A 25973-nucleotide genomic window follows, 5' to 3' on the forward strand; every position below is an offset into this window, starting at 1 on the left:
ACTGTAGAAATATTATAGCAAACCATATTTTACTTACTACAGAGCTGTTGATCTGTCAACATGTTTAAATGGCTTTAGTGTTAATGTAGGGCCGCTATAGGAAACTGGAGAAAAAGAAAAATCCAATACTCACGTTTCAGCCTCGCTTTTATTACACATTCTGACTGTGATTTACTTCAAGCTTCACCTCATTATTTCCTGCACATTTTCCTCCATATTGACAACCGCCTGACTTTGAAAAACAGAAGACAAAAGTGGTCAAAACTAAATAAAGCAACAATGGGAAAAATATAGTTTTTAGTATGCGCAAAAAGTCAGCAGTTGTCAGCTTTGTGATTATAAATATTGGTACATGTCTTTAAACCCATAGTGTCAAATCCTAATACACACTCAGATAAATAATTCAGACATCCAGAAGGCTTTGTTCTCTTTCATGAAGGCTCACATACACACACTGGCTCACACACACACACACACACACACACACACACACACACGCAGCGTTGCGTAGCACAGTGCCAGCCAGTGACGAAAGCCACTTTTCATACATCACCATTAAACTTTAGCCGTGCAAGTGGCTGGCATCATATTTCTCAATAAATTGTGATTTGTGCTGGTTGCCAGGGAACAAATGATCCTGCCTCTGTTTGCTCATTTATCACCAGAGTGTCCTTCCAGTCCCTCTCTCCTGTATCCCCCCCCCACCCCTCCTCCCATCCCCACCCCCCATCCACTACCTTCCCCCGCCCCCCTCCCTCTGTTGTCTACCCTATTTATTTCCATGTCTTTCTCTCTCTCTTTCTGTAGGTAGTATATGTGGCTCCTATGAAAGCTTTGGCAGCTGAGATGACTAATTACTTCAGTAAGCGTTTGGAGCCACTGGGCATCAGTGTTAAAGAACTCACCGGGGACATGCAACTAACCAAAGGAGAGATCCTACGAACACAGGTACACACACACACACACACACACACACATACACACACACCTACTTACACATATTATGTTTCAAAATAAGAGTTCAAACTACGTGTGCAAAAAAAAGAAAAAGCGCATCAGCACAGCCTCCTCCAGGTTCCCTCTTCAGCACATGCTCACTCTCTAGCACCCCCCAGTGGATTATATTGTGGCTTTGTGTTAGTAGAGGCCACTGCATCAGTTATTCTGCAAAACATCCAGCAACAATTCTTCCAATTACAAGTCACACGTTTAATTTAACTAGATGCATCATTTTATCAGCTAGTGTAGCTATGAATGTATAGTTGCTTTCAAATGGAAAACAGATGATAAAAGGCTTAACCATAAGCACTTAGATTTCTGCTGTTTCTGCTGTAGTTTCATGAGTGAAAGCAAATACATTTAAAAAAAAAAAAAAAAAAAAAAAAAAACACCATTATGGACTGGCCTATGTCACTCTGTACATCTTCGTAGTCCTTTTATTGCTTTAATGGCGCTCCCCCCTTATTCTGAGCCCTGTTTGGATGAGACTAATGTATCGTTTGAGCTTCTCCTGCCATGTATGATGCAGAGTTTGTCATTGAAAGATAAAAACATTTTTAAAAAGTCACTATGATGGGGTGCTGTTGTTTGGGAATTGCCGCGCTTGACAACCGACTGCTCACACTTCACATTGAAAAGATAGCAAAGCTGCAGCAGATGGAGTAAGTTCACTTGATCTTACCAGGAGCTGCATAACTACACCACACACACACACACACACACACACACACACACACACACACACACACACACACACACACACACACACACACACACACACACACACACACACCATACAATTTACATTACCAACAGCACTGTGGTGTGGAACTGTGCTGAGGGATTACAGTACAAAGGCAATATTCTGTATTCTTCTTACTGTCAATGAATTCCATTAAAAGAGACCCAAAATATCAGTATGAGTATTTATATCTCATCTCTCTAGATCTCTCCCAAAGAGAGCTCCATTTTTATCCAAATATGATTGCCTCATTTCCTCCTGTATGAGTAAAAGTTGTGAAAAATTACAGTGAGCAGCTGTTTTAAAAATTCACTTTAAATTGTAACAATATATTTATGTCCAATAGATTAATGTCCTCAGTAAGAACCAATGATGTCAAGGCTGGGTTAGGGTTATTACCTAGACGTTAGTATAGTGGATTACATGTACTGATTGTTTAAAGAGCAGATGAGGAGAATAGTATAGAAGGGGGCAAACAGGTCTATCATGCTTTGGTGAATACAGGGTCTACATACTGCACTACCTTGTTAATGAAGCATAGTATTTCCAGTGAATTCAGTATACAGTGACTGTGTGGCTGTTGCAGTATTTCTCTCCAGAATATGTTCTCTTACGTCAAGAAGTGTTTCTGTGCCTCAGCTCAGTGCTTTTATTAAGATCTCACAAACACACACACTGTTCCTCAGGTTGGGTTTTTTCTAGCTGACCACAGCAGTTCCTTATCTGGCTGTGGAGCGCTGCTACAGTTTGTGTGTTTCTGTGACAGGACCTACAGAGAGGCCCTGCTTAGCACCACTGCACAGTACACATGCTAATGATAATCATGGAATAGTATTCTTCTTCTGCCAATTAAACTGCGTTATACAGCCATAGTCACACAGGGTCAAAGGTCAGCTGTCAGATATTTTCTCAGTGACTTAAAGAACATGTTTATCAGTGTTTGTGTGCATGTAGTTGATAATTAATTAAAGGATCTCAACAGTGTTGCACTGTTAGATTATGGTATGCAATACAGTGACTATACATATAATACACGGTTTTACATTGAAAACTTTTTTTTTCTCTATTTCTATTCCTCCCCATGTTTTTCCATATTCCATCTTACTGTTACACTAGTTTTTCTAATAAATAGTATGTCCCCTGAGGCCCTGCTAATATGGGGCCACATACATATATGGATATTAGGGAGTTTAATGAATTGTATATTCACAATTGGATCAATAATTTATTTGTTTTTGGGAAACCATGAAATAAATGTCTTCCTCTTCTGATTATGTCTTAATGTAGTTGGAGTTTCAGTGCCGTGTTTGCTCTACGTTGAACTATCTGTGAAGAGAAAAAAAAAACCCACAGTTTAGACACACTCACCACTGAATCATAAATCATAAAAACCATCATACAATGTTAAATTGATTCATGAAGTTGAAAGACAGAGTTGCTGTCAAAGATATTGGTGAAGGCTGACAGGTGAAGCATCAGTTGTTTTTCACTGGTGTATCCCCACAGATACACTGATATACAGATATATAGTATATCATGCAGAATTATACATGTGAGCCATCAGAGCCCTGTTATTAAACTCATCAGTCTGGATGGTATTTAATGGTAGCAGGTGGCACTAACATTAACCTGTCACATACTGGATATTTTATACTGACACCAATATTAAAGAGTTCAAAAAAATCCAAAAAAAGGACCTAAACAGTATGAACAGAGCAGCACATTTTACTGAGTAAAACACTTTTCAGTGTTCTCTGTTGGATAAGTATGTGCTAATGGAGACATTGTTTCTAAATGACCTGAAAGACATATATATAAGGCACTACATATGACTACAGTCTCTAACTCTCTCCTAAGAGCTTTTATTTCTTTTGTTCTCTGCATGTACACTCTTTCATTTAGAACAGTGTGTTGGTGGAGATGAATTCATATCAATCAGATTTGCTAGAAAACACTTCTCCGTTCCTCATTTACATCCCAGACAGTCTGACTGACACTGGATATTAGAGAGTTTGTAGAATCACGGAACATTATATCGTCTGGTTCTCAGTTTGAATGTAACAGAAACATACTTCTCTTAGATTGGGTTGCTCCAAACTGTGACAAACATACATTGTGAGCAGTTCATTTTACACTTTCAAAATAAACTGGTTAAGTGTTTTCTGGCAGACAAATCATGTGATGAATCACCATTTCTAAATGACCTCATCATATCTGTGACATCTGAACAGCAGTACCATTTACAAGCTTGTTGATTCTTCCAAACAGTGTTCCAACGTCTCTAATCTCTCTTAGACACACATTTTCTTATATGACATCCTCCAATGAAATGATGTGTCATGTATTCACTGTGATTTAAGACATAACACAGTAAATTAGGAAAGTGGCCAGACACCTTAATGAAGAATTACGATATTTATTTATCACTCTGATTTCCATGTTCAATGCAGAAGCGTTGTCTACACTTAGTAGACGTTGCCATGGCTACAGTATAGTAAAGAGAAAAATCAAATATTCAGTTTGGATTAAACAGCTGTACCTGTGGGGGGAAGACAGAGAGCTGTGCACAGGACTGAGGAGAGAACTTAAAGCTTTAGAACATGAAAGGTGTCAATGACTAAATGCACCAGAGTGAATTTACAAGTCACAGTCACATTCAGTTATTGACAAGACAAATATTTCATTTTAATATTCCCTTTCAGTCATTTGTAAGGTACAACAGTGCTGCAGATTTGAAGAATGTGGTAATGTTATCACAGTGCTTATTGGTGCTTATATATTTGAGCTCATGATGATTTCTTGAAATGTAGGGGGGGTGTGATTGGTCTAATAAGCAGCAACACAGAGCTATCAGGACGCTGAGCTCTCACACACGCTGCATTGATAGTCATACAAACACGTGCGCGGACACTCTCTAGCGGGCGCTCTTGCTCGCTCGCTGCAGATTCAGGGAGATTGTATATAATTTGCGGGCGTCAGGGAGCCGCTATCAATATGCAGGACACTCCGGGAGAGTTGGGATGTCTGCACTAAAGCAATAACTAGCGCTGTAGGAGTATTTGTAGCACCAGAGATACTGTTAGGATACAGTTAGGACAATGTTTGGACAGTTAACACACATAATTATTCAGAGATGGCTATTAGTTTTTGTTTTATTGTGAACTTGAATATCATCTGATATGAAGAGTGAACACTGCAGTAACAAAAGGGTCACTAGATGATTCTTTTGTTTACAGTAAGTTTCTAATTGACTGCTGAAACAAGTAATTGTTACATTATATTATTAATAATAATAAATTATTTAATGTTGACAGTAGGGCCTTAGTGTGGTACATTGCAAACAACTGATGGAGATTATATCACTCATGACTAGTCTAAAGATGGCATAGGAATCTGTGCTAAAAGGACCCAAAAAAAAAGGATTGAGAATCGAATTGAATCGAATCGTGACCTTAAAATCGAAATCAAATAAAATCGAGGATTTGGAGAATCGTGACACCCCTGTTAGATACATTGTGTCAGTTTGTGAGATTTTGTTTATATTTTTTTATATGGAAATTTCCCTTCATATCATTTATGTAACAGAGCAGTTGAGACAGTGTTTTTAGCACTTGAGACAAAGTCAATATTAGATGAGCAGTTCTTTAAAAGATAAGTCTGGTCATTGTCAGAGCCAAACCAACAATGAATGAATCTACTACATATACAGTATGTTCTATGTATCCTCAGGCAGATACATCAGGTTCCTCTGGGTCATACGTTCCACAAAATACATCAGTGAGCCACACTTGCACTTGGTGACATGTTGTTTCATTACCATGTTTGTTTGGAAACCATCCTGCTGTTATTTTTGTCATCATATCTGTCCATGATGTATGTTTATAATTTCACTTGGGGCTGCTGTGGTAATCATCCTCTTATCAGATGATTGGAGGTTTGATTCCTGGCTCCTCCAGTCCACATGTTGATGTGTCCTTGGGTAAGATACTGAACCCCAAACTGCTCCTGATGGCTGCACCAACTGTGTGTGAATGTGTGTGAATGTTAGAGCCTCCTGATGTGTGGTAGCTCCTGTCATCAGTGTATGAATGTGTGTGAATGGATGAATGTGACATGTAGTGTAAAAGTGCTTTGAGTGGTTGGAAGACTAGAAAAGTGCTATATAAGTCCAGTCCATTTACCATTTACTTGTTCTATTCTGTACACACAACATCTATTTCCTGTCTATCTGTCCTTATAAAGGGATCCCTCCACTTATGCTCTTCCTTTGGTTTCTTCCATTTGTTTCCTTATTTAGATTTATATTAGATTTATTCAACCCCCTGATTCAAATGTGTGCCTTGACTTGCTGAAAAGCCCCAACAAATACAGTGTTATGCAGTATTTGAGTAACATTTGTTAAAACCTACACTGTCCAGCTGTTTTAGGAAATGACTGAATTCTACTTTGACAGACAGATTAATACATCGTTAGTTTTGGTCTTTTCATGAGATTTGTTGACAATAACAAAAATATTGAATGATGCCTTGGTGACCTGCTCTTCTGCTCTTTAAAGGGCCGTGACTCAGCCAGCTTACTTAATGAGCAGGGAAACTACAGGAAACATCACTGCCTCTTAATGAGGGATTAATTTATGAAAAAAACAACATTGAATTGTGTAGTAAGTTGTTTATTATACATGGACAATGACTTTACAAATCTGTAATACCTACCTACATGAAGTACATTATGTAGGCCAATACAGTTTCCTACTTTTTCTCCCATATAGGAATTTAACAACCACTCTATTACAATATGCTTTGTTAAACACTCAAAGTGATGAGAGTAATTTTACTGATGACAAAATTAACCAATTATGTTTAGTTGTTGAGTTTAATTTGTCAGTCGATGAGATGTTTAATTTCTCGGGTAATCAATATGTTTTTCTGCTATTTAAGTAGTGAGCAGCAGATGCAGTCAATGTTTGTTTTTGTTAATGATGGTATGTCAATTCAACCTCACATACCTTTAGAAAGAGCAGTTTCTTTCTCAGTTGTGGAAAGAGGATAGATGCATTACAATGAGGCCAGAGAAAAAGAAAAAAAAAAAAGAAAAGAAAGGGGGGGGGGGGTGAAAGCTGTGGGCTGAGAACATATTTAGTGAGAGAATGTGGCTCCTGCAGCTCAGAGGGAAGTGGAGGTGCTGGATCCAGAATGAAAGACTGAAACTATGAGACTGAGGATGTTGAGAAAACATACATATCTATTAAATCCAAAAGAGTTGGATTTTGAGAGATTGCGCAGCTTAGAGTTAAAGTTTATAAGCCTTGTGAGACTTATGAATACAGGAAAAAAAGAAAGGTTGGGCGTTCGGTGGGTGTGAAGGGAGAGGGGGGAGGAGGAGGTTTGCTGGTGGCGGGAGGTGGGTTTATTCCTATGAAATGAGGCCAATTCCGGCTAATCCGAAGGTGTATTAAAGTTGCATTTCTATCAGGTCATGTGAAAAGATTTCACAAAGAGAATGATTAGTCAGATTCACAGCGACTCTGCAGCGCTCCTCTATCTCTGTTTCCCCTTATTTGTGTCTTTTTCTCTCTCTGTCACGCTCTCGCTCTCTCTCTCTCTCTCTCTTTCTCTTTCTCATCTCTTCACTTCACTCTGTTAGCGTCAGTACATTTTGCACTAAGTGGCTGAGTGAAAGAAAAACAAAAAAAAAAGCCGGAGCGTCGACCCTCTAACAGGCCTGAGTGGTGCCACGCTCTGTAACCTTGGTTGTCTTCTGTCTCTCCTCCAAGTCCTCTCGCTGTTTTCTTTCATCGTCACCATTTGATGTACACATAGGAGAGGAGACGCTGCCACTCGCCTTCTTTCAACCAGCATGAAGGAGAGGAACTAGTTTTAGTGTTAAGAGAACAGGTTTATACTGAGACCGTAGCCTTCATCGGGGTCATCACACAACACTGCATCTACAAATTAGAGGACTGGGAAAGAATAGTGGAATTTTGATTTGATGTGATGTATTATTAACCCTGGAATAAACATGCTACATATATACATATATATATATATATTCTACTTTCGACTAAAGCTTTGGATTTTTCTTTAACATTCTACAACCTTCAGTATTATTAATATTAACAATATACTGTCTAACATGTAAACCTTTATTTAGTTTGAGTGGTCAGGTTTAGTGTGTATTGCAATGGTGATTGTATGATTAGGACTGTAACTAAGGTTCATTTATATGCCAAACAGTCTCTCTTTTGATCTCTAACTTCACCATGGATGTATAATAAGAGCTCCATACTGGACCAAACATGGTGTCCATTCAGTCCTTTAAGAATTGCTCAGCTGGTACATAACCAAAACAAGCTTCTAGTTTCCAGGATTTCTTCCATGTTTTCTGCAGCCCACTGAACACGTGCAGTAGTGTTTCATCCCTCTTGGCCCATAGACTTTACATTGTGATGACGTCACAGCTTTTAAAATCACACTCGTTTACAAACATGAAACCTCCATGGATCAAAAACTCATAATAGAAAGAATCACAATTGACGCGATCACAAATGTTCCTACCTGTCACTCAAAGCGGCCATGCGCGTAATCATACTTAACTTTAAGCCTTAATGGAATTTAAATGGTTCTATTAAAAATCACCCACCATATAGTTATTATGAATGAAGAAATTAACTTTAGAGACCAAAACTGTTTTTTGTACCAGGTTGTAAACATGTTTATTTCTGCGGTGAAGTTAGAGATTTTAACAAGGTGGTTTATAGGGAGAATGCTGTCTGGACTGCGAGGGGAATGTTTGCTGCAAAACCACTAGTGACCACCAGGAGACATAGGCAGGTAGCTGAGCGGTGGAGCCCTATGCAGCTCTTATAATACATCCATGAACTTTCACAGTATGCTAAAGTACAAGATAACATCATTGAATGTCTTGATTTTTCCAACCAACCTAACCTGGATTGTGTGTATAAGGTAACTTTAGTTCATGAAGCTTTGTGACATGGTGGGAAGCAGTAAGTAGTCTGTTTTAAGCACTGTGAAATGGGTCAGTTTGGATGCCTTTTTAAAACGGTTGATTAGAGAGGCTTGTTGGAAGTGACACTCAGCCTGAGGGCAGGCCTGCCCCAGCAGACACATGAGAGGAAATTAAAGTCCTCTCACCATAAATAAGGAAGTTGTTGTTGAGGCTTGTTTTCTTTTCTTTCTCTGTCTGTGTTAGTTTGAATGTTGAGTTTACCTTCACTGTAAAATACAACTTGTTGTTTCAACTTAGAAATATGAGTGAAAGCTGCCTTAAATCTGAAGTTACTAACACCATCAACAGTTATCATAACTAAATAAAGCCTTGCCTTTGCTTAGAGGATTTTTATCTTTTAATTAATTACATGGGTCAGTTTGTTGTGCAAAATTGTAAATCTAATTCAGATGTATTTATTTAATTTGAAGTGTTGTTTTTCATTGCAGAGCTTGCAGGTTTGGTTGCTGCACTGTACAGTTTATATCAATCACATGCTCTCAGAGATCTTACCATCACTGAGGTGTGCAGGGGGAGGAGCTGAGTTACCTTCATCATAATTAGTGTTTTTATTGATATGAAAACAACCGCAACTTATTTCAACATTTATTAAAGAAACACGGCAACTTTCCAGCATTTGTATTTTCTTGAAACTATAGAAAAGAAGGTTCTCTGGAGAGTTCATGCTGGGAAATGCTGCTAATACGTTGATGTTAATTCAAAGAGTTGAGTAAACTTGTAGCATTACATTCATTCAATTCATCATTTCAAGTCAAAAGGCTTAAAATGGTCTTGAAAAAGTTGTGTACAATATATTAGTTGATTCCACTAAATTCTTCTATGATATTTTACAGAGTTGTAGCTCAGAATCAGAATTATTGAGTGTTGATTGTTAGATGAGTGTGTTTGCACTCTTTAAGCAGTTAGGAATCATAGTAACTGGGTCGATAGGCTCATCCTTTTTTCAAGAGGCTCCAATGGATTTTTTTAATACCTTTTTAACATTCTACAATGAGTTCATTTTTCCCATATTGAATTGTATCATTGTATACTCCCACTCTTCTTCTTCTTAATGCTCGGCATCTTCCACTGAACAGAAGAGCACTTTTTGTAGTAAGTGCTCATGTTTTCTCATATTTAGCCAATTGTGAGCAGTAAATGAACGTAAAGACACACACACACACACACACACACACACTTTCACATGACAATACAGTATTGAAAATGACATTTTGCCTTGACGAGCTGCTAGTTATTCACATATCACAGTCCAGTTAATGTCTTCTTGTACCCTCCCTGCTCCATCTTGCTCCCACCTACCTACCTCCTCCTCATCCTCCTTCCTTCTCTCTCCATGGCTGCGATAGTTACCATGGAAACAGGGGGTTTGGAGGGATGCTGCCATGTGGATGCCAATGTGCGGGTGGGTGGCATCCTGGGACTTTCCCGATCCTCTTCCTTCTCTGTCCAGAGAGGAAATATCAGTTAATGACATCCAAGATGGAACTGCCTCACAGCCAGACACTTTTAATTGTCAAGGGAGGTACAACGGGAGTGTGTCAACATTTCTGGGTCAAGTTAAGTCCCATGGATAGAAATTCAAGTAGCTGCTGATGTGTTTCAGACAGTTTAAATAAAAGAACACTAAATAATAGAAATACAGAAAGTGTAAAAGTAAAAGCAGTTATTATAAGCCATTACGGAAATGCCAGGCTGTATTGAATCATGACAAACTGTAAACATACAGCTTGTTTTTTTTTTTTTTTTTTAATCGATTACTACTCAGACAAACACAACACACCCTGATAATTGGCTGTTGAGCGCTGAAAGTTAGTGATGCCCGCCATGGCCTGTGTTTTGCATGGCTGCACACCATCCATGCCAACTCTCTACCACTGAGAAACAAGCTCATTACTCCCACTGCACAATAAATTAACATAAAAGTATAGCGCTGGAAGGGAAATCTAGCCATCTGTGGATATGCTCAATGATTTATGTTTCAGAAGTAAATAGTTTTTTGAAATGTACTGAACCAAGCAGGTGTCATAAGGAAACAAATATGGTATTCTCATGTTAATAACTGTGAACAGTTAATAGAATATAACTATGTTATGTTTAAAGGTTCTCAAAGAAAACGGCAAACAGACAAAATCTAGTTATTCTCATATCTTCATCCAAAACTGCTTTAAATCCCACCGGATTATTTATATTAGATTGTCTAGAGGCTAAGAAATGCCAATGTTTAATTTTGGCAGCCTCAGAATACACAGTGGTCAGTATGCAGCTAACTGTGAGCTGGGCAGTATTGCTTCTTGCTATAAAAAATGAAGAGAAAATAACAAATGTATGAATGTGCACCTAACAATATTAAAATGAAGGATGTGTAACTAGCTTCCTGCTAACAGGTTGGATGTTCATCCAATATTGAATGGTGCACAGTAATTTAAATGATATTTTTGGAGTATGAGTTAACCCTTAAATACTGTTCAGGGTCAAATTTGACCCATTTTTTACATTTGAGAAATAAAAAAAAAACACCCTATACACATTTCCTTTAGCTGGACCTTTCCTTCTGTGATCCACAGTATATAAGTCATGGAAAGAAAATGCATCTTTTTTTTTTCCAGCATTCAAACATCTTGTTTTATTGTTTATATTCTATAAAATGTATTCCTGGACTATAAAATAGTGATTTCTGAATGTCTTTTTGCCATAAATACATTTAGTACACTCTGCTCGCCTTCTGACGGCTTCATTGATGGTTAATCCAACATTTATTAATGGGGAATGTATGAATGGGAATTGGTGTAGAGACTAATTATGAGTCAGAATGTGAACAGTATGTAAGGGTTAAGTTACCAGAGACCATGATTGATTCATTTGTATGTAATAGTACAGTGGCTATTCAAAACTTGACTGTTTGAAACTACCCATCTGTCATACAGAGATGGAATAAATAATAGGCTAAGTACTCAAAAAGTAAAATAAGTGCTGCTATTAAATATAAAATAATCTGCATCCTAAAATAAAGTGGATCAATCATATCGGGCTCTTAGATAGTTCCTATTTCCTGTGCCTTCAGTTTGGACTTGAGTCTCTCTTTGCTCCAGAGATCTGTGCTTCTTCTCCAGTGGCGCTTCACAGTCGCCACAGTCTTAGTTTTCTGGAGTAACTGCAGTCATTGTGTACTGGGTTCTGACACCTTTCAAATTCGTGGGTGACCTATGTTCAACCATGTACCTGAACGCCTCCTTTGTAGTCACTTTCTGCTGCTGATCTGCTAAAGGTGCTAAAGTGTGTCTGTTCTTGATTAATAGCTGTGTTTTCATGTCAAAAACATTTAGACATTCACATACAAGTTATTAGCTTAAGACCACAAAGTACCCATTTGTGTGCTTAAAGAAAAATACTTATGACATGTACCAGACCGGCTAATAAAGCTATTTTGCATAAACATGTTATTTTAAACTTGTTTTACAGTACCATAACCAGTGTTCATCTTAAATGCTTCATGCACTGTGTATTCACAATGCAACCCCACTAACCCTGATGCTCATGGCTGCAGTATATCTACAGTTACAACATTTCAAACTGCTTTTGTCATAATTTATTACGCTGGTATTTCAGCAAGCTTTCCTTCTGGCATGAGGAAAGTTCTACAGCTGTACAGTACAATAGAAATAGAGTATGTGCACTTTGGAATGATGAGGGGGAAACAATGAGCATCAACATATAAGCTCTTTAAGTCCCACTTTAGAGTTAAGTAACATTCAAAATTCACTTCAAACAAATCAATTTAAATTAAAATAATTGTACGTATAACAACTCTGGAATCAATGCATATGCACATCTGTAATAGTCTGCCTTGATAAATGTCAGACCTTAAAATCCACCTCCATAAAATATCCCACTAATCATATGGTAATAAGCTCTCCTGTAAATGCTGCAGGAAATGTCATGGGTGTCTCCCATTTGCTGAACATGTCTCACACAAAGAATTAACAAGGTAAAAAATATACGTTCATCTACATACATGGCAGGCAGTGGCAGTAATGTAAAACATGTCTGACATCATGTGAAAAATGTCGTCTACGTCGACCATAACAAAATGTTATGAAGACTACAATAACCGTTCATGTGTGTTTCTGCCTGAATCTGATGTGAAGTAAAGCTGAGAGTTGTCTTTAAATATCAGTTAATGAAAATGCAAATAAGTGAAATGTGTGAAATGTTACTACCAGTGAATTCATAAAAAAAACCCACTTCAATTATTTGTCAATCGAACGATAAATACTTTTAACAGTATTACAATTAAGTGATTGAATATTGGTGGGTAGGTACATTTTGGTAGGTCAGGCTTAGGGCTGGGTATCGTTTAATATCTGATGATACCAGTACCAATCCAAGTAGCCTTAAAGTGATACTGATACCAACTGAGTACTTCATTCCATACCCATCATGTGAATAGAAGCATTACATTGCATAAAATGCCACCACTCCTCCAATTCTATTTGATTTTTTACACAAATGCATTTTGAAAGTCTTCACATACAAGTTTTCCACATTTTGTCCACTGTGTTTATGTTGTAATCAGGTGTAACAGGCGTGTAGTGTAGACACACTTTAGAGCGTTTAGGTGGCATCTTGGCTGCTGAACTGCTAAGCCCGCTAACTCAAATTCACCACGACTTCACCACCACAGATGGGTTGTAGCTGCTGTGGCAGTGGACCAATCACATGTCGCGTTAAATCAAAGAACCCTTGCGTTGATTGGTTTTGAGCAAGTTCATACAAATGTTCATATTTTTGCTTTGGGTGCAAAAATGATGGATTGCAGGTATCGTGTGATGGGAGACATTTCTATACTACTTGGTATCAATTTATTTCGGTCGATACCTTAAAGGTATAGAGTAACGATACCCCATATACAAATATATAATACGCAATATACCTCAACATTTGAGTCTTGAGTTGCAGTGATTAGTGTCAAAGTTCAATTCCAGTGTTTCAGTCAGTTTGAGTGAGTGAGGGATAGGTTTGATTCAAACTTGTTGGGCTGACCTTTTTATTTTTACAGTTGTTTTTCCCCAGACAGTGATGACAGCACTTTCTGTACCACAGTGCACAGTCTGTCACATTATTTCTCATGTTAGAGTGGAATGTAGTTGGAAAATTCATTGTTGTTTAGGTTCAAGGACAATATGACCTCCAAGGTGTGAGATTGGTATTTAACATTGAAAAGCCAGCTTTTCATCTGCCTTATGGAGTTGTTATTCTGACATTGCATCATTTTGTCAGTGCTGTTTGGCATCAGTTCTGATATGGAACATTAATGCACCACTCCTTAGTTTAACAATGAATTCATCACAGGAACAACCCTTACAAGCTATTACAGTATGTTTTTATGAACCCATTCTTTGATTAAATCGTCAGCTTTTAAGAAACGTGAACATCTTCCGTGAAAACTCAGTCGGGGATTTAGAGGATTGATTTCAGTCGTGCTGCAACCGATTGATAAATAGGCTAAATAGCAGCATTCAGGCGAACAATGGCGTGTTTTCTCTGCTCTCCTTTGTGTGTATTTGTGAGGCAATTAAGAAAGCACTTTGGCCTGTGCTCCCTTTGCCAGAGCCTCCATTTAGATTAACCACTAGCTCCAATTAGAGGCAGGCGCTTCCTTTTCTGTGAGCATGCCAGTCTCTAATGGCTGGATAGATTGATTTAAATGCAAACTAGAGAGGATTTAATGAACTGCCTTTACAGAAAGAGTTTAATAGGAATTTTCACACCCACGGACAGGTTGCCAAACAGTTCACACACCATTAATTATGCATTGTGCTATTTTTCTTGAAAAGAGAGAATAGAATTTCACTGGAATTATAGGCGCTAAGCAACTTGCAAAGGAGGTGTTGACATTTGATACAGGTCATATTTGTTGATACTGTTGAATATTATTAGTTTAAAGGAGATGCCGAGATGGCTGTTAATCACATTACTGAAAACAGCACAGAATCATCGGTAACAGTTTGTGAGGATGTAGTGGATCATAGGCTGACACAGACCTCTGGTAGAACTGTAGCACACAAAATGTGACTAATGTTACGTCTGGTATTATGGTGTTGTGATTTAGGTGCCTCTGTCTGTATTGTAATGAGCGACGCTATGGGTAATTGGTCACTGATGAGCCATGAGTCTGACATAGTATTCTGGAGGGAGTTTTACAGTGTGTGCCATTCAGTTATGTGAGCAGGGAATCGTTGAGATATTTATCTCAGCAGTGATTTTAATATAAAGAATAAAGAATGCTACATTATGTTTTGGTTGCATAATGTTTTAACTGACTCACTCAAAGCCTAGTCTGATCAGTAGCAGAAATTCTACTCATATGTTCAAAAGTAGAAAGACAGAGACTAGAGTCTGTATCTGCAGGCCTGTCCAAGCAAATTAAAAATAATGTTAAGGATCTGGTAGTGATTTTAGATTCTGATCTGAAAATGTCGCAAAAAACACATTTTTTTCATCTGACATTGACAAAATTAGATCATTTAACTCACTAAAAAGCATCCAGGATTTTGACCGATACAAAACAAAAGAGATCACATTATCACCCCTCTGCTCGCATCACTGCACCGGCTACCTGTATCTTTTAGAATTGATTTTTAAAGTCCTTTTGCTTTCCTACAAAGCCTTACATAATCTAACACCTTCATATGTCAGCAACTGCTTTTCATTTGATGCCCCCACAAGACCACATCTCCCACTGCTGTTCTTTTAGAAGATCCGTAAGTGTTCCACAATACATTCGGTGAGTCTAGGTTACATTTTTATGGCCCCTTAAGTTGTGGAACAGCCTCTCCGTACTTCTGGTAATCTTTAAAAGGAAATTAAAGATCTATCTATTTTTAATTTTGATTAGCTTTACTGGTATCATTATTAATCAAACTTTCTTGTTTGTTTTTCTTTTACTTATTGCTATTGTTCATTTGGGGATGAAAAAAAAGGAAAAATTATGAAAAAAGCAACTAAAGTAGGTCCAAACAGTATGTCACAACACAACACAACACAACACAACACAACACAACAAAACACAACACAACACAACACAACAGAGCCAGAAAGCCTTCTTTGTCCCAGTTGCCTATATGTCCTGGCTTATATGTTCTTATCATGTTTCACAGCAACTCCAGCACAGTGCCATGTGATTAAAGCAGCCAGTAATACTCACAGAACATAAAAAACATTATAAATGGACTGTACCTATATAGCACTTTTCTAGTCGTTATGGTCACTCACACTTTCACACTACAAGTCTCATTCACACACATTCATACACTGATGGCAGGAGCTACCACACTGGGTGCCAACCTGCTCATCAGGAGGAAACTAACATTCACACACATTCACACAGGAGCAATTTGGGGTTAAGTATCTTGCCCAAGGACACATGGACATGTGGAGGAGCCGGGAATCGAACCGCCAATCTTCCAATTGGTGGACGAACGCTCTACCTCCTGAGCCACTGCTGCCCAATTATATTATTTTTTAAATCTGTTAACAGAGAGAAACTAATCAAATGAGTATCAAAGTATTACCAAAAATCTCTCTACTCTGATTATTCATAAATCATGCAATCACTGAGCTTTTTGTTGATATGATAATATCAGGATATTTAAAGTCCCTCTCCACTTAAATGTCTTTTTCTTCTTCTTCATTCAGCTGGGTTAGGGTTTTTCTCATCTCTGTGCAGAATGATATGTACAGAGTTTGACACTGGAAGCTGCTGAAGGAGGAAAGTTTCTCTGCACTCAACAAAAATTAGATTTAAGGCATGTACCTACGAGCAGGATTAGTGGAGGAGAAGAAATGTCTAGACAAAAAGGAAAAACCCTATTAGACACTAATTATTATTCAAAGCAGAGGATTGAATATGTGTGTCTGCTCTTTAACCATATTGAGAGCTCAGCAGCAGAAAATAGTTCCTTTCCACACCTGCACACCCATCCAGTATCAGATCTTACTGAGCTTAATATAAATCAGATGAACTGCAGCTGAGCTCATTTACATTTATAGTCTTGGTAAATAAATTGATATTTGAAAAAGTAATATTAAATAGTTAATATTCCCCACTTTGATTTTTTTTTCACATTACATGTACAGTAGGAAATGGGACATTTGCCCGAAAATATGTGCTCCTCTTCATCCCTTCCACACCTTCATCTATGTGTGGCTCCATCTTCTACTTACCACTGATCCTTGTTGTTTTCTGTGCTGTTTGTCTACAGTGCAGTCCACAAGTATTTACTTGAAATGAAATAATGACTATACAGTCAAGTTTTAGCTTTAACGTGTTTTGAGCATCCTCTACCACTAGAGCGGTCGTACGCCAATCGGAAAATCAGAGGCTTGATTCCTGGCTCCTCCAGTCCACATGTCAATGTGTCCTTGATACAAGATACTACAAATTGCTCCTGATGGCTGCACCAACTTTGTATGAATGTGTGTGAATGTTAGTTTCCTCCTGATGAGCAGGTTGGTACCCTGTGTGGTAGCTCCTGTCATCAGTGTATGAATGTGTATGAATGGGTGAATGTGACATGTAGTGTAAAAGTGCTTTGAGTGGTGTTATATAAGTACAGTCTATTTACTATTTAACATTACTCATAGCCTTTTTTTTACCAATGGGAGGTATAAATGTGTACAATTATTACAGGGTTCATGATTAGTTTGATGTAAAGTTAACTTAGCATATTTCTAGAGATTTGACTTCATGATAACACAATTCAACACAATGGAGATAAATCTGACTAAACAAAGGGAAGTCTAAACAAGTCTGTGTTGATCTGCAGCTGCTCACTGCAACGAAATGAATGGAGCAGAAAAACATACATATAAGTATATCCTTCTTATATTTACTGACTGACGCTGTGTAATGAATTGTATAGAACTGGTATAAGAAAGCCAGGATAGTGTTCCTGATGTATCTTCATGTTTGTGTCCAGATGTTGGTGACCACTCCAGAGAAGTGGGATGTTGTAACCAGGAAGAGCGTTGGAGATGTCGCTCTCTCCCAGATCGTACGTCTCCTGATCTTGGATGAAGTTCACCTTCTTCATGAAGATCGTGGACCAGTACTGGAGAGTCTGGTAGCCAGGACCATCAGACAGGTTTGTCCTGCTTCCCTCCTTCAGCTCTGCATATCTGTACAGGTTACTCTTCTCAACCTCCTGTGGTCTGAATCACTGTCTGATAGTCAGTTTAGACTAGACATTTCTGTCATCATTTAATGTGCAGTTATTGCTTAGACATAGATAGCCAGGGTAGTTTTTGGAGTTTACAGGTTTTTCTTGGAATGGAAAATAGAAAGTAACATTTATATCAACATCGTAAAAGCCGGCCTCCAGAAAGTTTGAGGAGAAGATCGGGTCAAGTCTGTGTGTCATGTATAGGACTGGGGTCAGGGTGTTTTTAGCCTAGCTTAGCATAAAGACGGGATGCAGTGGGAAACACCTAGCCTGGCTCTGTCCAAAGCTCAAAAATACACCTACTAACACCTCTAACACTAGCTTAACATGTTACTGTGATTTTAGTTACACACTGGAACTTTTTCTTCCAGTACTACTAACAATTCTTCTTAGTACCTGGTTATAGTACAGATTTCCAGATACAGTACATGAGCACAAGGTTCAGCACACATATGAACCACAGATTAATTGTTAAATGCAATATGTTATTGGAGACAAAGTTAACACACTGCAGTAGCTACAGGTCATGGACAGACACTGTGTCACTAACAGATAATTAGCTATTTAGCTTCTAAATAATATTACACTTGCACTTTTCCCTGGATAATGTTTGTCTGAGATTGCAGCAACATGTGTCCATGTTTGTAAGTTATTACATTATGTTCTGATGATCTGGACAGAGGCGATCTTTTCATTCACCACCATGTTTAAAGGAAGAATGTATCATGCCTCTTATTGTACTTTGATTTAGCAATTGAATATTAAATATTTTATATATTTTATATATTTTAAGGTTTGATTTTAACATTGGACGTCTTAAATGTTGTTTATATATAAGACAATGGGCAAAAGCTCCTCACTTGAAGTGTTTTACAGAATAAATGGAAAGTATATTTGTCCCACCTTGTTGGCACCAAACTAGCCATCCTCACTGTGTCAAGACAAGACCTCAGTAAACTGTACACATCATCATCTTTTTACATTTTTTTTTAGAGGTGTTGGTAGGAATTTTTTTTTAATTAAATTAAATTAAATTGCATTTTTGTATGCATTGTACAGAGCCAGGCTAGCTGTTTCCCCCTGCCTCCAGTCATTATGCTAAGCTAGGCTAATCACCTCCTGATTCCAGCTCAGTTCTTAACTCACACACAAGATTGATATCCATCTTCTTGTCTCGTTCTCATAAAGAAAGCAGGTTAAACTGTTCCTTTATAAAGTAAATGGTGTGTACTATTAACTGTAATGGGAGCAGTTGAGACATACAGTTGAGGTTCAAAAACATAATATAGAAATAACAACATTTCAATTTATTTGATTAAAATCTGACCTCAAATATCTCAAATTAGTATCAATGCAGTACACAGTACATATGTTCCAAGTATTCCCAGCATTGTGTTCATATTTGGGGATGCATGATGGTTCCTAAAAGAAGCACAAACCTCAGTTTTTTATGAACCTGTAGTACCTTTATCAGTATGACACAGATCTTTTGTGGACTTGAAACAGAACAGCACAGTCCTTTGTAAAGAACAGTGTCTGGAGTCCAACTGTTCAGTGACTTAAATATCTTGGATAAATTAACAGTGTGGTAAAGAGTATTTTCAAAACTAATCCCAAGTTTCACTGGTTGACAGTTTGGGATACTGGGATAGATTTCTTCCATCAGGACTCAGATAGTGAGCTCTACTCGCTCTAATATCCTGAAAATGCCTTTTCCACCAATCCAGTGTATTTCTGCCAAAGTGGACTTTTTATTTCCTTCCAGTATAACAAATGACATTCTGAGCACAACAAACAGACAGTGAGAAGCAGCACACAGACACTACTGTACTTCCTCTTCATCATATAGCTAGTGCAGCTGTGCAACAGTCATTTCCCTTTATTCTAACCCATACAGTATGTATCCACAAAACCTCCCCAGTTCTCTCTTAAACACTCAACTGTGGGCTGAAAAATGTGCCACAAAAGGAGAGAAGATACAGGAGCATAAGAGTGGTGGGACAGAGACTGTGTGTGTGTGCGTGTGTGCGTGCGTGTGTGTTAAGAATCTGCACAAAAATAGTGGAATACGAAAAAAAAAAGTCCAGAAAGGTCACTGGCAATCAATGACAATAGTATAGTTGACATTATATACTATTGTAGATTTTGAAACTCACCATTTATTCATTTTCAATATATCTGGTTTAGTAAACATATAGTTTCCCTGCATACACAACATCCAAGATACCTGGATGGTGAATACGGTTGATGCTTTCAACTAAATCTACCATGTCCTCCTTCCCATAAGAGCAGCTCTCTGAAAAATTTGTTTGTAGCACAGATTTCTAAGTCTATTAAATGTTTGTTTCTGTTCATTATGATGGTATAATTACAATATAGTATCCATTATGTTATTATGAAATGTAAATAAACAATATAGTATAGATCAGGGGTATCCTCAAGTGAAGGTCCAGAACATCATAATGTCTGTGTTATTTTTCAGTAGCTTGAAGTAGCATTGTAGTTCCATCAGCATCTGTGTCTAGTGGCTAGATTGTAGACTGTCACATAAATACAGTAGAATTCATTTATTAGTATTTACACTCAACTTGAGGGATTCAAATAAATCATAACATAAATAAAATAAGTATAAAAAACAGAAAAGGATAAATAAATGTCCCTTTCTTATATAAAACAAAGTTGACATTTTAAAACAAAGTCCAAACATTTTCATTGTGCTTCTTAAATAAAGTGTTTAGTTTTAGCTCTTATCTGCCTCCTCTCTGTCTCTCCTCTTTTCTCTGTGTGTATCTCACTGACAGTCGAGTCTGTCCACATGTCCGATTGGCTATGCACAGTGGTCTGTTTACGATTCTGCTCCACTTTTACCGTAATAACTGGAGGAGCTGCGCCTGTTAAAATAGAAACACTCGGACAAAATGTAACAATCCTCAATATTTCATCAGCTACAGGTCCGTGTCTGGATAGGCCGACGTCTGGGTCCGGATCTGGACCGCGGTTCACCTATTAGTGACCTCTGGTATAGATACTTAAAAATTCAAATGTGAATTAAAGGCTTTCAGGGAATCCTCTGTCTCAATGAAAGGGTCAGATACTGAATTCCACTTGTCTAATTATGTGCCAGGTACTAATAACGCACCTGTGACATAGACAACATGAGTGTCACCCCCCTTGTGTCTCTGCTGCTGCTGCTAGAAAGAATAAGCAGGAAAACAGTGCAGCTCCCTATACAGTGTACAGTGATTTCCCCTGATGGTGACTGACAGCTGTCTGAGTAGGAATCAGCCTAGATGGTTCATATATTACAGGGATTATGTGAACTCAGACAGGCAAATAGATAGAAGGAGCCTCTGATGAGCTGCTGTCGTGTGTCATTCTTAGGAAGGAAATGAATAAATGGAGAGGACAGAGATGTAAAGGGATATTTTTAGAATGCACAGACCAACAGACTAACTGCAATACAATTAAAGATCCTTGGTTTGGTATGACAAAGAAAGCAATGATCCACACTAATATAGCCATTCCACTCACATCATAATCATGCGTACTGGGAGATTTGCATAACTTCAGCAGAGTATTTTCAGCAAATAAAAAGATCTTTATCTTGTTATGTACACCAGCTATATACACTAACTCAGAAACAAATGGATCACTGAAACAATAGAAACTATTGAGTTTGAAAAGTAGCTTTTAGACTGTAAAATGACAAGACAAAATATGCTGAATCATGGCCACTGATGGAAAAGCACTTAACTCTTTTCTCACTTAGGTTAGTTGTTGTCAGAGCACCCTGGTAGCTGAGTGGTTACTATGCATGCCACTTGTCTGGTATTATGACTCCCTCTCCTCTCTCCCTCTTCTCCCTTCCTCTCTCTCTCTTTCTCAATCCAACCAGTCAAGGCAGATGGTCGCCCGCCTACAGTTCAGTTCTACCTGAGGTTTCTTCCTGTTAAAAGTAGAGTTTTTCCTTGCTGCTGTCACTAAGAACTGCCCATTTGGGAATGTTGAGTCTCTTTAAATTAAATTTAAAGAGTACGGTCTAGACCTGCTCTATTTGTAAAGTGCCTTGACATAACTTCTTTTTTTTTTTTAAAGATTTATTTTTGGGCTTTTTATGCCTTTATCCAGACAGTCTGGCAGAGAGGCTGACAGGAAACAGGGAGAGAGATAGGGGAATGACCTGCAGCACACGTCCCTGGCCAAATTAGAACCAAGGGCGCTGCGATTATATAGGATGCTCTCTAACCACTCAACCACCAGGGTGCTCCTGCCTTGACATAACTTTTATTGTGATTTGGCACTATATAAATAACGATTGACTGATTGACATAATTGCAACATCCCTGGTTCAAGTCCAGGGTCCCAGAACCTTTGTGGTATGTGGTACTCCTTTCTCTCTTCCCTTGTTTCCTATCAGCCTCTCTGCCAGCTACTGTCAAACAAAGGCAAAAAACACCCAAAAACATAACCTTAAAAAAAAAAGTACTGCTCTACAGTATTAAGGGTACATGTTACCTGTGCTGTAAGATGAAAGTATGGTGAGAATTGGATGGTGGTAGTATGTTTATGACTGATAGAGTTGGAAGGTAAAGTGTAGGTGGTTAGAGATGATAGGACTCACCTGTTTGTTGATTAATTGTGAGAATCGTGTATCTTATGTCGTTGATTGTATTTTGTGAGTCCGTTTAAAAAAAGAGTGCACAGGCCACTGATGACTCAGCCAATCATCATGTTCTGTGAATTGAGTTTTGATCCTGAACACGTCTCTATAAATACATGTCCATTCTGTTTGTCCTCGGTATTGTATAATGTACGTAGTTCATGAAAGGCTTCAGAGTTGGTGTTCTAAACCGCTGGGAATGTGTGCCTAAGTCTACGTAGATTCAAGACTAGACACTAAGGGCCTGATTTACTAAGATCCCAAATAGTGGGTGCTAAATTGCGTGCACGGTGCAATATATTGCGTGTCTCGTTTTCGTGCGTTTTGCAGGTGATCTACTAAGAATAACTGAGTAAATGAAAACAGGTGCAACAGGGTGGAGACAGCAGTATTTAAATGAAGGTTTTGTGTCTTTATGGTATGAAATATGAAATATGCATGCACACTCTGTGTCAGACACATAAAGCAGTGTTCCCTCACCAGTCACGACTCAGCAATAAAAAATACAGTGAAGACATGGTGCAATGAACTAAATGTCACATAGGCAACAAGGCTCGAGCAACTAACCATACACACAACTGAGTGTGTAAGTAGCACCCAGGTGTGCAGACTGCTAATCTACAGGTTTGTAAAATAAACATTTAAAAAAAACTGTGGTAATGTGCCACCAGAGTGTGATTGACCAACTCATCAGTGTGAGAACTGGTGATGTATTGATATGAGCTGCATGCTAAAGGACCAGCACAGAGCAGAGTGAAACAGAGGCATGGATGCAGGGATGAGCTGCTGTGCTAGGAGTGACTGAGACCTCTTGGCGGGGTTAACCGCAAGGTAATTGAAAACTGGTCCGTACATGTGACCGCTGTTTACTCGGTTCACAGCCCATTTATCTGCACGTTTAGCTGATATTACTGAAGAAGGGCTGACTGGGCGCTTTGTACACCTTTACACCTCTAGAGGTTGTGCTGCAGTGCAGAAGTTTGAAGTGTCTTGACTGTCAGTCTGTTTGCCAGCAGCCTGCACATGCAGTCAGTGCTGAGAACACTGCTTTTGGCATTGGACTGAACCATTAGCATGTCGATAAACGGTGAAGCTTGCACAAACAGTGCAGCAGAAGACAGTGGGTAATTCCTGGAATGCTACAGCTTGTGCTCAATAACACACAAGCCAGAACAAACTGACTGAAATACGGCCGGGAAGGAACACAGTAGTGACGCTCAAGCTCTGTAATACCCTGATGCAGGTGATGGAATCATAAATAGTGTGGCATGTTTGGCTGTTTCTGCTTCTGGAGACATATGGCCCTTTATACACACGTGCTGAATTGGCTTGACTCTGTTTGACTTGGCGCAGCAGCCCAGTGTGGTAGGGATTTGAATCTCCATTATAACACAAGTGCTGATGATATCACTAAGCTTCAGTTTGACAAGTCACCACATAGTTTTTGTTCCACTCCTTGATATTGGGCACAACTTGACACATTTCAAATGTTAATGAATGAATGCCTTTATTGTCATTGCATGTTCACATACAACAAAATGTGCTGTCTCTCATAATAGAAAAGTGCTTAACATTCACTCTGCTTAAACAAACAGTCACATACACACACATTCAATAGAACACATAAATAATTATTGAATAACGTAAAATAATATGGTTATAACACTGCGTGCATGTACGGCAGCTCAGCGTGCAAGAGACAGCATTTACTTCATGGAAATATTCACATTATTTAGAATTTGTGTGAGGAAATAAGATCAGGAATATTATAGTAACATACAAGTTGTGCCCTGGTAACAAGAGCACGTCAACTGTGAGGAACTCTACTTTAAACTTGAAGAAGCAGTGTTTTTAAAAGTATGTGGTATGTGTTTAGAAAGCATATCACTTTCATTTGTAAGTCACTTATTATATATATTTCACTTTTACAGATTTTTATGTAAGGCTGTACAACAAAGAGCTATAAATGGGACATAGTGTGTGTCATTCCTGCTATTAGTGTAAAGATTTACAGATGATGGGCCAGATTTGAACTACTCTAAACAGTTACTTTTCTCAGAAGGTAATGCTGTAATGTAATTAGTTACTTTTTAATGGCAGTAATTTAGTAGAGTTCCCCAACACTGCCCATTATGCAATTTGACACCATATTGTTAGTCTCTCCCTGTCTTTTGAGACACATTCCTGGTCTTCAAAGTGAGATAACCCTGATGACATCACTATTACGTCATCAGGTGTTTTTTTCTCAGGCTTTACAAAGTGTCACCAGAGAGCCAGATAACACAATATAAAATTGTATTCTACTCTTCATGACTATTAATGTACATAGACATGTAAAATGTGTGTTGTGTCCCTTTAAATGACAGATTGTTCACATTGTACATTAGAAATAGAGTGAGTTGTGCCATTGAAAGGATTTAATGGTAAAAAAAGGAAAATCAGTACTGCCTCTGGAATGGCTCCATGGATTTAAGTCAGAGTCTAACCCCTTAGGTGTGGGATTACAAGAAAGTGACAAATGCAGTTTTCCTCTAATTCTCCTAGTACACATGTGATATACTCAACCTGAAACAGTGTGTACCATTACATGAAACATACAAACATGTACTGTAAGTCTAGGCACTCTTTTATGTTTTCATGTCATTTAACGGTATGTTCAAGAAAAAGGAAGGAGAAAAAAAAGTAACTCTTCCTTTCAGCTAGCTGATAAACGCAGGTAGATGTGTGCTTCTCTTTTTCACTGGAGCTTTGATCTTTGGCACCAGCTTATGATGACAGCAAACACACTGCAGAGGTGTGAGAGGTGTGACTCTGTAAACATGAAGGTTTTACCATACTGAATAATAATATGCTCCTCAGTATATGGATACATATGGAAAAATACTATTTTGCTTGTTATACCTTTCATTCACATCATCAGAAAACTGAAATACTGGTCATTAACTGGCTCTGATAGTTCATCTATGATCATATATGCACCAGCAGATTTAATCAGATAAGATTTAGGTTGATAAGAAGTGTGTAGAAAACAGGTTGTTATAGCAGCAATACGTTTCAGAGAGGTAACAGATACAGATTAGAAGCAGCATTTTCTTGGGAAAATGTGTCTGTGCTGACAGCAGAAAGTTATTGTTTGCAAATTTGTACACAGCAGCAGCTCAGAAAAATGGAAAGTCAGATGGGAAAAGGGGGAAGAAAGAGGTGAAGAAGAGAAGAAAATGGAAAGACCGCAGGGAAGAAGAGAACCTGAGTAAAAGGATGAAAGAATGAAAGAATTTAAATGTAGTAAAGAAAGAGTATATTTTTGAAAGATTCAAGTAGTTTA

The 25973-nt window shown here is 38.2% G+C and overlaps 1 protein-coding gene across 1 annotated transcript in view; it reads left to right on the plus strand.

The window, feature by feature from the left end:
- Window positions 1-25973, plus strand: part of ascc3 (activating signal cointegrator 1 complex subunit 3) — a 174518-nt gene that overhangs the window by 60663 nt on the left and 87882 nt on the right. The window contains exons 10-11 of the mRNA XM_062422423.1: window positions 808-948; window positions 17746-17910. Of these exons, the coding sequence (XP_062278407.1) occupies window positions 808-948; window positions 17746-17910 (306 nt within the window). The remainder of the gene's footprint in view (window positions 1-807; window positions 949-17745; window positions 17911-25973) is intronic.

The sequence above is a fragment of the Scomber scombrus genome, chromosome 7, assembly GCF_963691925.1.
Source record: "Scomber scombrus chromosome 7, fScoSco1.1, whole genome shotgun sequence".
Taxonomy (NCBI): Eukaryota; Metazoa; Chordata; class Actinopteri; order Scombriformes; family Scombridae; genus Scomber; species Scomber scombrus.